At 35.9% G+C, this 12598-nt stretch overlaps 2 protein-coding genes, 1 long non-coding RNA gene and 1 pseudogene across 5 annotated transcripts; 1 reads left to right on the top strand and 3 right to left on the bottom strand.

Annotated features, from left to right (window-relative positions):
• On the top strand, positions 327–1307 carry LOC104784657. The gene is made up of 2 exons (XM_010509701.2): positions 327–866; positions 969–1307. The coding sequence occupies exons 1-2, from the start codon at positions 414–416 to the stop codon at positions 1038–1040; spliced, it is 525 nt and encodes a 174-aa protein (XP_010508003.1). The 5' UTR covers positions 327–413; the 3' UTR covers positions 1041–1307.
• LOC104784656 lies at positions 1231–2465 on the bottom strand. Its single transcript, XR_767268.2, has 3 exons — positions 2296–2465; positions 1933–2015; positions 1231–1497 (listed from the first exon to the last, which is right to left on the bottom strand). It is a non-coding gene; the product is annotated as an uncharacterized LOC104784656 (long non-coding RNA).
• On the bottom strand, positions 2729–5149 carry LOC104784655. Of its 3 annotated transcripts, none has more exons than XM_010509697.2 (2): positions 4957–5149; positions 2729–4348 (listed from the first exon to the last, which is right to left on the bottom strand). In XM_010509697.2, the coding sequence occupies exon 2, from the start codon at positions 4327–4329 to the stop codon at positions 3118–3120; it is 1212 nt and encodes a 403-aa protein (XP_010507999.1). In that variant the 5' UTR covers positions 4330–4348; positions 4957–5149; the 3' UTR covers positions 2729–3117. The 3 variants fall into 3 exon arrangements, with proteins under 3 accessions (XP_010507999.1, XP_010508000.1, XP_010508001.1); XM_010509698.2 differs by lacking the exon at positions 4957–5149 and adding an exon at positions 4781–4947; XM_010509699.2 differs by lacking the exon at positions 4957–5149 and having other exon boundaries at positions 2729–4029; positions 4119–4348.
• The window catches only part of LOC104784653, a 15905-nt pseudogene continuing 13910 nt past the window's right edge, over positions 10604–12598 (bottom strand).

Genomic DNA, 12598 nt, shown 5'->3' with positions numbered 1-12598 from the left:
TAAAAATATTGAATAGTGGTGCACTTAGTTTAGTTAGAAGTTAGAACAACAAAATATTGTAAAAAATTCATAAGAGAATGACACTGTTACAACTTTAGTGACAATCTATTCTTTGAATAGTAAAAGAAAACAAATAATAACAGTTTAGTTGGTGAGAGAGGGATTTGGTGGTGACGTTGTCTGTCAATTTCCTCCAACAAAAGAGTATTGACTTATATGAAAGGTTGTCTATGTTAGTAGTCAATAGTAAAAAATCCACCGTTGGATCATCAATGATCACAAATGATTTGCGACATATTTAATGTATTGTCTAACCTGTTCTTCACTTTCCACTACCTAAAAAAGAAACAGCCTAAAAGACTCTAAGCAGGAAGAACAAGCAAGTAAAGACACATAGAAGAGAAAACACAGAAATGAGAGAAGCAAAGGAAGAAGAGAAGGCGAAGCTGGCACTTGTGTTAGCTGCAAAGTCAAGATCATTGTTGTACACTTCATCGCCTGCAAGTCCACGTGTGTTTGCTTCTCCGATTCACACTCTTGCCTCTGTTCCGTTTTGCTGGGAAGACCAACCAGGCAAGCCCAAGAACCCTCTCCGTCCTCTTTCTTACCCCAAGTGTCTTGATTTGCCTCCTCGTTTGCTCCTTCCTGGTGAGTTTACGCACATGCCCTTGCCCGAGAGGAGACATGGTCCCTTCCGGTTCTTGCGGAGGAAAGGGAGAGGGGGTGTTGTTGTCAGGGATAATTATGTCTTTTTGTCGGAGAGTCAGAGAGCAGGAGAGATCAACGAGAACAACATGAAGATCATGAAGTTTAACAGATCAGGGAGTTACCATGGTGGTGGCTCTGTTAAAGGATCTCACTTTTGGGTAAAGTATCTGTGTTTCTCAGCTCATTCTTCGTGACTTGACTTCGTCTGTCTTTTCAAGTCTTGTGTTTTTACTCAAATGGGTTTGGTTGGGGAAATGCAGGGAAGTTTATGCAAGGGACTGAAGCTAGCAATGCCATGGAAGAACAAGAAGCTTAGAAGTGAAAGTGTTTGAGCCTGTTATTATCAAATTGCATTACAAGACACATCTTACCATCTTTCTATTTATCTGTTGAAGGATCAAAGATGATGTAAAAGAGCTAATAAGCGTGTATGTAAGATTTATTATAATGAGAAGCTAATATCTGTGTGATGTGTATATATACTCCATAATGTTAAGACTCATGAGTCATGGCAAGAAAAAAAGTTTGAAGCTTTTCTTCATTTGTCATTAAGAAATGAATACATCTGATCGATCAAGTGATGAACAAGAGTGAGTGTACACACATACACAGGCCTTTATATAAGTTTCAGAACAAAAAAACATGAGTCTTGCCTTATTTCATTTTGCGAATAAAAGAGTTAAAAGACAAAAAAAGAAAACATGGATAAAATCTGAAATGTAAGAAAACAGGGGAAAAATCATTGCTTGGATTTTAACTCTGTTTCTTCCCTGTGACACCAGCAATAACCTGCAAAAGCAAATTGGTTCCGAGTTAATACTTGAATCATTTGTTTGCCTATACAGACTATACATCAAAAGTGTTGAATCATTAAGCAATGGGTTAACTAACTAGTCTATTTTATCTCCAATCCGGTGTTTCACTTGAAAGAAAACATGATCATGACACTCTCAAAGTCATACATGAATCAAAGATGGAACTTTCAAATCACAAGAATATGAAGCAAGGTGAGGAGGAACAAAAACAATGAGATGATGTATAAGCTTAAATCACATTCCAAAAAGACAGAACTTGGCCACATCCAAACATACAGAAACAATATGGACGACAAAAACTATGGAGATTCCGAACCAGAAACATACATTACAGATTAAATCTAGTCCAAGTAACAAAAAACCAAATTGCAACAGAGAGAGAGAGAGAGACATTAGTAGTAAAGCTTACATCGGTAAGTGGGGGAGCTTTAACTTGTTTGGATGCCTCGAGTGAGTCTAGTATAGGCCTCACAACAGCAGGCAAAAATAGTCCTACGAAAATTGAAAACAAACCCATCATCAAAATAATGTATAAAGACTTAACCTTTTGCTACTAAATCAGTGATTTACATCAAAGATAAATGAGTAATCAAAACTAGGATTAGATCACAATCTAAAACAAACTCTCTTTGACAAACCATAGGTATGACGATTCCAGAATCTATGTGAAGCAAATCGTAACTAAGAAAGAGAATGCCATCGATTTTGCGATCTGCCGCGTGTAAGCAAAGGGGGATTTAGAAAGAAAGAGATTGAATTCTAGGGTTCATACCAATACCGCCGATTAAGCAAGACGCAGCAACGACTGGCTCCTGCGCTACGAACATCCTCAATTTCTCCATTACCGGCATTTTTTTCTTCTTTCGATTTCAGTCTCTTCCTCTTTTTGGATTACGAGAAGCTCGTCGTCGTCGTCGATGTCTCTGATTCGATTGATAGTTCCAGAGTAAACCATTTTCTCACCTGAGGATTCAATTATGGATTCTAGTCGGGTCGGGTCGGTTCAGATCACTGGGCCTGAATGTTCGAATTCAGCCCATATTATAGCTGCCACGTAATTTAACCGAAAACTAAAATAGAATGAAAATTACATTTAAACCTTTTCTCTTTCTGTTTTATTTACCCAGCAGTAAAAATCTCAGAGTGAACAAATGATTCATACACACGATCCGAACTCAAAATTACCAAAAAAAACCGTAAATATAAAGTCTTTCAAATTTCAATTGATCCCAAAAACCATGATCTATTATAGATCATCTATACATGAAAGAGGGATCATATATAGCTAAGAAAAAGTAATATATGCAGATTTTTACATGAAGATACATACTTGCTTACATTACATTCAGGAAAGATAATTTCTTCTGATTTTCAAGAAAAAAATAGAGGAAAAAAGCACAATATTAACAAAATTCTTACAACAATTTACATTCTCATTAACCAAATCCAAAAGCTGCATTCGAAGCAAACCTTAAAAACTCTAATTCAAGACCATCAAAGCTCTATTCACTGTGGGAAAAGATGATTTTTTTTTCTTCTCAATTAAACCTTTCGAGGTCTCTCTGTCTCTTGTCTCTTTTCTTTTATCTTTTGATTAGAACGATAGCATCTGCATCCATCCAACAGTCCATCCAAGTAGCAAACCAGCACCAACAAGACTCATCCCCAAAGCTAAACTAACTGCATACTTAGCTCCATTCGTTTTACCACTTTTGCTTCTTCTCTTCCTCCCACCTTTTCTTGCTTTGCAATTGCTCCATGGGATGGAAACCTGTGGCTTTTCGTTGCTCTTTTTGCTGTTGTTGTTGTTATTCTCAATCTTCTTGTTCTTTATTTGGAGGTAAAGTGCTTCAAGCTGAAGCAGTTGTAACCATTGCTTATACCCGAAAAGCTCTGATGCTTGCTTAAACAAGAGCTTCACCAAGTGCTCTTTCTCCGCACAAGCTTCTTTAGCCATGTTCTCCGCTTCCCTAGCTCGTGTTTGAGAATGCCTCAGCGCTTCTAGTAACTCTGATTTGCTTAAATCAGACTCAGACGAAGCATCGGTTCTGTTCTTGAAGCTGTTTCCTCTGCTTGGTCCATGCTCGTTGATGGTTTGTTGGTTAGAGACAGAGTAATCTCTGAAACCATCACGTGGACTACCATAATAAGAGCGTTTCATCTTCTGTGGTGTTGGAAGATCACAGTTCTCAACGTAGTCTAGTGATCTTTGTGCAACCAAGGAAGCTAATTCATCTTTATCCGTGGTTCGCCACCACGGTTCAGCTTTCTCGTTTGAGAGAGGATTCCATGGTGAGCTCGGATCAAAAGCTGGCTCATTTAGCTTCTTCTCAGTGGACTCATCATAGCTACCATAACTTTCCCTTGTTTCCATCAACTCTATAAACTCTTGAAAGCTTTCTGAATTATAAGTCTTTACTTGTTTCTTCTCTCCAGCTCCTAATTCAGGCTTCTTCTCAGTTAGGACTTCATTGTTGTTAACCTCTAATGGCTTCTTATTCACCATCTGAAAGGAGGGGTGGTGAGGAGTCCACAAACCGGTGTTGTGAGGTAAGAGATCAGGGAAATTAGGGGTTCGATGAAGAGGCATGAAACCTGAACAAGATGACTGATGATGTTGTGGTTCAAGAGAAGAAGAAGGTCGAGAAGAAGAAGAACCAGAGTCTTCGACTTGCTTAGTTGATGAAGGAGTTGAGGAAGAAGAAGATTGGCAATAAGTAAACTTGGGAGCTCTTTTAGCGTCTTCTTGGACAAAGCAACGGTTAACAGTTCTTTGCCAAACTGCTCTAGCTTCAGCTGCTGCCATTATTTCACCATAACTCTCTCTGAGAAACAAAAGAGATTCAAGAACAATGTGATTCAGAGAAAATCATGGCAGATTTAGCAAAATCTCATATGAACCGTTTTGATTCTAATAATAGTTATAAAGGAAGAATCTTTCTTTCTGATAACCGACAAGATCGATCCATCAACCAAAAAAAAACAAAAGCTTTCCCTTTTTCATTTGCCCCAATAATAATAGAATCTGATGTTTTTTGCCTTTAAGGTAAAATGAAGAATTAGTTCCTAATTTTGTTTTACAAGCAAACAAAACTCAGAGCCAGATTCTATTTGTCAATTTAAGCAAACTCATTTTCTTTTCTTTTTTTTGTACTTAGTACTTACCAAATACCAACCAAATCATCGTACTTTGAAATAGAAATCAAATCCAATAAACTTCAACTATATTATAAAACAGAGGAAGGATAAAAACACACAGATCAAACCCGGTGAGACTCTAAGAATCGAAAGTCGGACACGAAAACAGCGGTTGATGATTCAAATTGTCTGATTTTGGTGACATAATTCATCAACTGAAGAGGACGAATCAATCACAGAGAGAAACAACAATAAGTTTGCAGAAATTCATATAAAAGAGATAAAAAAAACTAACCAGAAGGGAGGGAGAGAAGAGTAACACCAAAATCAATAAAGAGACGGAAACACAGAAACTGGTTAATCAATCTCGTGAAGATAAGAGTTTGGTCTGATCTTTTTTGTTTTCAATGAATTGTCAGAGAATTTTTGTTTGCTTTCGATTAAGCTTTTTTTGAATCTTTTTTTTTGTTTTTGCAGTTTACTATTTGTTTTCTTTCTTTCTTTCTTCTCTCCTGTGTGTCATTCAGCACGCAATCTTCCCTTAAACGACAACGTTTTTTGAGAGGACCCATAGTGTTGTTATTGTTATTGAGAGTCTTTGAGTCCACAGATTTGCCCATAGATTTCACGCGACAGCCGTTCGATTAGATATTAATTACACGTGGCCTGAAACAGAAAGATCTATTTTTGTACGGATAAGACCTTTTTTTTTTGAGAAATACCCTAAAATACCATCAAATTAGTTTTCCTTCCTAATATACCACACATTCCTTATTTTTCCATTAATACCATTAGTTACTAATTAGAAAGACAATTCTACCCTTGTAGCATAAACACAAATTGAACGAAGCTTTTAGGTTTATCGATCATTCCATCTCCTTCGTTGGTGAACGACATTGTTTTTGGTGAGATCTGGCAGCTCCGTCTAGCTATGACGTTGTCCCCGTCTTCCTCCAGCATCGTCAATTTCTTATTACCTATGGCGCTGTCTTCCTCCAGCACCATCATCTCCGTCTTCCTTTGACAGTGTCATTCTCTAGCATCGTCTTCATCTATCTTCCTCTGACATCATGATTGCTTTGTTACTTGAATCGATTCAATCTCAATTCTAAACGTATCTCAACAGAAATGTTATTTGCTTTTTATAATTTTTGTTTCTTCTCTCTCTTGAAGCTAGCGATTCATTGGGTTTGAAATTGGGAAATTATGAAACCATAACTCCTCAATCAGAGAGGAATTAGGCAATTTTTCATGATTCGATGGGTATTGGATTCACAAAGGTTGGTGTATTCATATCAATTCAGGTGAATCAAATTGTTTGATCCGATTTGAGATTACCTATTTAATCGTATTTGTCTTGATTTTTATGTGTCTATGTCGAGCTACAGAGACAAATTTACTCATAAGAAACATTATAAGCTTCTCTTTTGCCAAAAAATGGAAGCTTGTTCTTGTTGGACTTGCATTTTATGTTATACCTCATCCTCCAATTTATGACTTTTAATGTTGTTTTAAGTTTATTCTAGCTCTGAAATTTCATGATTCGTGCTTTATATTTAGCAGCTTGACATGGATGTTGTAATTTACAGAATTGTAGGTGGATCTGGTGGAGAAGTGCACATGATGGGAAGAAGCTAAGCATTACATTCAATGATGAGAAGAATGATTGATGTTGATGGTACCTTTCTAATTAAAGAGCTAAATTCAAGGGAACGTTGTTGGTAGATACAACAGACGAAGATGATCACTTATATACTCGATAATCATAAGTTCTCAGGTTCAAAAAACAAAGTTAGGAAGACTTTCCTAAATATCAAGAACGTCTTCCTAAATATTATGTAATCCTTCATAATTTGAAGTTTTTAATCTCTTAATCATATATTGCTCCATTTTAATCAGTGGTAATGATTTGATTTTATGTTCTCCTAAACATTATAATGTCCTTCCTAATATTGTGCTCAAAGTTGTTAATGATATTGTGGAAGCTGATATAACTCAGCTGGTTATTCAGTTTCAAGATAAACTTGGTAATTTTGGTGCACATGGAATTGTTTAAGGTTTATAAAGTCATCCTGAATTTCAAGATAACTCATGATGTTAACCAAGGTCATCCTGAATTTCAAGATAATTGCTTAAGTTTTATATTAAAGTTGTCAACCAATACCCGAATAATAGGCTTTGGCTTAATGATTACTTTCACACTCATAATTGAAATGATGTCACGAGTTCGAGTCTTTTCGGTGCGTGTAATCCTACTCATTTTTTTAGGATGACCATTCTGAATTTCATAAAACCCTTCCTAAATACTGTTAAGTCTTTCCCGAATTCAGGATACTAACCGAATAATAGACTTTGTCTTACTGGTCACTCTCACACTCATAAATGAATTGATGTCACGGGTTCGAGTCTTCTGGGTGCGTATAATCCTACACCAATTTTTTTTAGGATTGCCATCCTGAATTTCACAAAATCCTTCATAAATACTATTCAATCTTTCCCGAACTCAGAATACATTTATATATATATATATATATTTAGAAGTTGTTAACCAATATTCAAATTATATGCTTTGGCTTACTGGTTATTCTCAAACTCTTAAATGAAATGATGGCACAGGTTCTAGTCTTCTAGTTGTGTGTAATCCTACCCCTTTTGTTTTTTTAAAGATGACTGTCCTGAATTTCACAACACCCTTCCTAAATAATGTCAAGTCTTTCCCGAATCTGTAGAAAACTACCAAATTATTTCACAAAACACACCCCTTTCCAAGTATTTTCAACATTTAAATCTTAATGTGAAAACATATACCATATGATATTCCAATAATTCATTGTAACTGATTAAATATACCATCTTAAAACAAAGAATCAACCTCTAACAGGTTCTAGGAAGAAATTCTTCATCCTCTCATACTCTGCGACCAAGAAGATGTTTTGCACTACATTGATGCACTCTTAATTTGGAAATTGGTTTATCTTCATATCTGATCTAGGCTCCTCTCCTATATTGAAATGAAACTCAGGGAGTCTTAAATAAGTAGCGAAAGAATCACCCATAACCTACAATAATAAAAGAGAAAACATAGATCATGTTAGGAAAGTCATCCTAAATTATATAGACCCTTTCCTGAATTTTCAAATTTTGTAGAAATCCATAGCAACCAATCAAATTTACAAAAACATTGAACTTTTCAACAAACAAGAAGCAACAAAACGAAGCTTAATGTATTAAAAAACACTAAACTGAAACATTGAACCAAGTCAGCAAACAAAGCTTAATGTATAAAAAGACACTAAAATGAAATATAAGCAAATCCAAATTTTGTGAAGTTCTTCCTATATTATCAAGTCAAACGTGACACAACCAAAAACAACAAGTCTAATTACGTATACTCATCAAAGAATTTTATGAAGTTCTTCATGTATTATCAAATCAATGTAAGTGTCTAGTACGCTTTACAAATGTTCAAGCATAAAATCTTCAAACAGATGAAAACAAATATGCAAACATGTGGAGAAAAGAAGACAGAATATAACATCTATAAATCATAAACAATCTAATGTATTGTGCTTGTACACATGTGTAAAGCAAAGAAACATAGTTTATGGCACATAATGACAAAACAAGTAAAGGTGAAAGACTTAACCTAAGATTAAACTCACTCTTTTGGATAAGAAAACTCAAAACTCAAACAATGAGAAACTATAGAGTGCAATCAAATCTCAAAACAATGAAAAACTATGGAGCTGAATCAAAACTTAAACCAATGAGCTGACTTTGACTAACAAAACTTAAAACTCAAAGAAAACTCAAAATAATGGAGCTGAATCAAAACAATGAACTGAATCAAAACTCGAAACAATGAGCAATGAGATCTTATGCAGCTGAATCAAATTGGAGCTGAATCAACCTAATCGTGCATCTAATGGAGCTTAATCAAATGGAGATGTATCAATCTAATCGTTCAACTAATCTAAATTTATGAACAATATACTCTAAAATACAGTGAAATCAATGAATCAATCAAATATAATCAAATTGAAATTGAAACAATGAATCAATCAATAATTGATTCTTAGAAAATCAAATGGGGATCAACGAGGTGGATGAATGGAGAATTGGAACGGATGGTGCCTACCAAACCATCAAGCAAAACATCCACACCAACAACAAATAGATACGAAGCTTACTTATAAACATCGATGACCAATGTCAAAGCTTTGTGTAGGGAAGATTGATCAAGGAAGAAGAAGAACCACAAATACAGACTGCAACGACAAGATACAACGGCAACAACGACAGCGAGGTGTATCAAATCTGTTGGTGAAGAGAAAGGATGGTGGTGGCTAGGGCGATGCAAGTTGAAGCAAGGAGAACACGAAACAGCGAGACAAAGCAAGACAACATTACCCCGGCCAGGCGATGAGATTCCGGTGAGATAGACCGGCGAGGCGACGAGAATCCGGCAACCACCGTATCAGATTCTTCATGTGAGGGGAGGCAATGAGAAGCGAAATAGTGAGGGTTTTAAAAAATATGAGGGATATTTTTGTCAAATAGTTTAATGGGAAATGTTAGAAATGGAAATTGTTGGGCCTTGTGGTATTTTTGACCCAAAAACTTAAAATCATGGTATCCATGACAATTCCCCTTTTTTTTTTTTCTTTTTATTGGGAGGGAACTCTTTACGCGCCACGCGCTAAAATAGATCACGTCAAATGATTTTGCGTATTTCATTTCACCTTATCGATTTATCTTTTAACCCAAGTGTCATTCAGGTTTTCTACAACATTGATTACTTTTTACGTTTTTCTAAGGTAGTCTCAGTTGCCATCAATAAGCTTTGATGATCATAATAAATTCAAGTTCTTTTTATTTTTTCTACATGTCAATTTGGTTTAATAATATATAGTAGAATTGAAAATTAGGTAGAGAAGATGTAAATAGTGGCATCGACTAGGAATTGAGCGTTAGGTGAAAGCATATTATTGTCTCTTCAAGTCTTAAGTCGTCATTATGGTTCATTGTCCGTCTCTCTCCACTATTCACCTATTGATGATGATATACCTGATGAGACATTTCTACTAAGTGATTCATATATATACTCTCAAGGAAAGAAGATTTTGATATCTATTTTTTTCTTATATAATTGTTTAAACCTGTTTATCTTGCAAGGAAACGATAAATCCAAAAGATTTGAGATTGTTTAAAGTGTTGTGCTTCACCAGTGTCCCACACACAGATCAAATGTTGTATACTAATAAGATGATGCTCTATTAGAGATGTACTATATAATATAGGTTTATCTCTATGTCAGATCATCTATATATAACATACAATCGTCGAAACTGACCCCATTTTTATTCTAATAATTTTTATTCTAATAATAATATGCTTTGTATATGTCAATGTCACCACTAACATATTCAGTCATAATTAAGGCCATATACTACTATATATATATATACATACAACTAACGTCGTTAGAATAATATTTAGTGAAATATGGGGTTTGAGGTCAAAAAAAAAAAAAAAAAAANATATTTAGTGAAATGGACCCTTACCTTGTAACTTAACATTATTAGGAATAGTACTTGCCAATAGGTTTAATCAAAGATCTGATGATTCATATCATTTCGTCTGCAGCACAAATTATGGCGCAGTTTAATATAAAAAGAAAGATTCCACTACGTAATACGATAGTGGCCAGGTTCTTAGCAGTCCAAGATTTCATAATCATCTTATTAAACTGTATCGAGCTAATACGAACCTAACCAAGAAAAATATTTACAAGTAAATCCTGAGATAGGTATGTTCGGTTCTATTGCACCACACTTTATTCCAATTCAATTAGAATCAGTCCGATCAAACCGGTCAAAATACGATGCAACAAAGTCAAAGATAAAATAGATGATATTTTCCCAAGTATTGAAGTCAAGTCAAAGATAAATTTAAGAATCTGGATTAAGAAGGTCAACTCAAGATTCCACTGCTTCATAATCTTTGATATATATATGCCCGTGTTATGTATATACCAAAAAATAAAGTATATAGAAAACACAATTACATCACAAAAAAATGACAAGAGCTATAACTAGTTTTCTCGACTGTAAAACTTTCCCGGAAAATGTTACTTTTATTTACCATCGTCATAGGAATCTCTGAGGCTGACGAACTTCACCGTGCCATCACCACCACACGTTATAAATCCATTCGGACAAACTTGTATGTCAGTCACCCCAGCCTACACCAATATAACATAAACGCAAACTTGAATAATAATTCAAACTCAGACCAATTTATAGTATTAAATTCAGTTTACTGAAAAAACAAAAAACAATTCTAAGATGAAAGGATTGAGCTTTAGGTGGTTGGTTACTAACCCGGATGATTCCACCGTAGCCTCTAGAGTTTGGCTGCAGAAAAGTGTGTCTTTCGTGTAGTTTAGGCCAATGATGTATCAACTTTGCTGCTTTCGCATCCCACAGTTTAACTTCTCCGTCTTTGCTTCCCGTCAAGAACAGACTTGTGTGTGGGATTGTTGATATCTTCGTCACACTCCCTAAAATTTGAATCAATGTCAATGAAAGTTCGAGAAATACTTTCCGTTTTAATCAGAAGATGCAGGTGAATATAGGGTGTAGGGTGTGAACCTAAGTGAGCCTTTGGTATATACCAAAGCATCCCATTCTTGTTTTGATCTCCATCAGTCGAAGATCTTCCGTCAGGGTTCCTTTGCTTCTTCATCTTTCCGGTTGCAATATACCGGAAATCGTGCAAACCAACATCACCGTTTTTGCCACCAGTCACAATCATAGGAGAAATTGAGCCACTACCAATGTCATTATCGAATACTGAGATAGAGCGTGCACCACCTTCATGAAAGAAAAGGGGCAAAAAGCAAACAAACTTGTTACGAGTTATGATTATGGGAAAATGATACTAATGGTGAACACAGTTTACAAATTGTTTTATTGGAAGAGACCTTCATGACAATTGATAGATGCCTGGGAGGTTGAAGGCGGAGCTAGGGTATCCCATACAACGACGTTTGCACCACTTGAGCTATATCCTGAAGCTGCAACTATGGAGCCACTCGAACTAATATATTCTACATCTCTGCAATCATAATAGCAGAAACGGCATAGCTGAAGCTAATGTTCTCATAAGAACATGAAGCAGAGAAAAGAAATGGTAATTTTCATGATTGAGAGAAATAATTCCAAACTTGAGTTTTTAGCATATTAGTGAACAAGAGGTTAAAGATAAAAAAACGTACGATGCATGGCCATTGAAGCAAAGAGATGACTCAACAGGATGGATATTGCTTCTTCCTCCAACTTCTGATTGCCAAGTGCATACAGTTCCATCCAGTGCAGCGCTAGCAAATCGGTGTCCGCATGGACCGAATTGCACCGCTGATATTGACGCCAAAGCATATGGTGGAGGAACATTTGCAGCAGGCAGAACACCATAAGTTGCAGTGGCTCTGTCTTTTCCAAACTGCAAGATGTAAGGTTGCATTATAAAACCCACAAGGATATATACGAAATGTCATATCAATTACTTTTCACTCCTAAGACAATGAGTACATGAAAGAATCACATTGGGTCTACTAATCAATAGACGCTCATAAAAGTTATAGGAAATGTCATACAGTATCTCCTCACTCCTAAAACAGATGGTGCAAGTGTTTAGACCCATACCTCCCACAAGTAAATGTGTGTGTTGCTCGAGCCAACCAAGAAGAGAGGCAATGTTGGGTGACTGGAGAATGCTCTCGTAATAACAGTTTCAACTGTTGGAGGAGGATCAACAAACTGTTCAAATTCTTCTTGAGTTTCCCAACCTAGACCAGAGACTCCTAAGCCTGTGTAACCCGGAACTCTGTGATCTTTCCCACGCTTGGAAAGAGAAACAACTCCAACAGTGGCCCC

This window comes from Camelina sativa, chromosome 5, assembly GCF_000633955.1.
Source record: "Camelina sativa cultivar DH55 chromosome 5, Cs, whole genome shotgun sequence".
NCBI classification, from domain to species: domain Eukaryota; kingdom Viridiplantae; phylum Streptophyta; class Magnoliopsida; order Brassicales; family Brassicaceae; genus Camelina; species Camelina sativa.
Note: the sequence above shows the minus strand (reverse complement) of the source record. Positions and strands in the feature narration are given on the sequence as shown.

Coding starts and splice junctions, on each gene's coding strand:
- LOC104784657 (XM_010509701.2), top strand. CDS start 414: ATGAGAGAAGCAAAGGAAGAAGAGAAGGCGAAGCTGGCACTTGTGTTA. Junction 867..968: donor TTAAAGGATCTCACTTTTGG/GTAAAGTATCTG, acceptor GGGGAAATGCAG/GGAAGTTTATGCAAGGGACT.
- LOC104784655 (XM_010509697.2), bottom strand. CDS start 4,329: ATGGCAGCAGCTGAAGCTAGAGCAGTTTGGCAAAGAACTGTTAACCGT.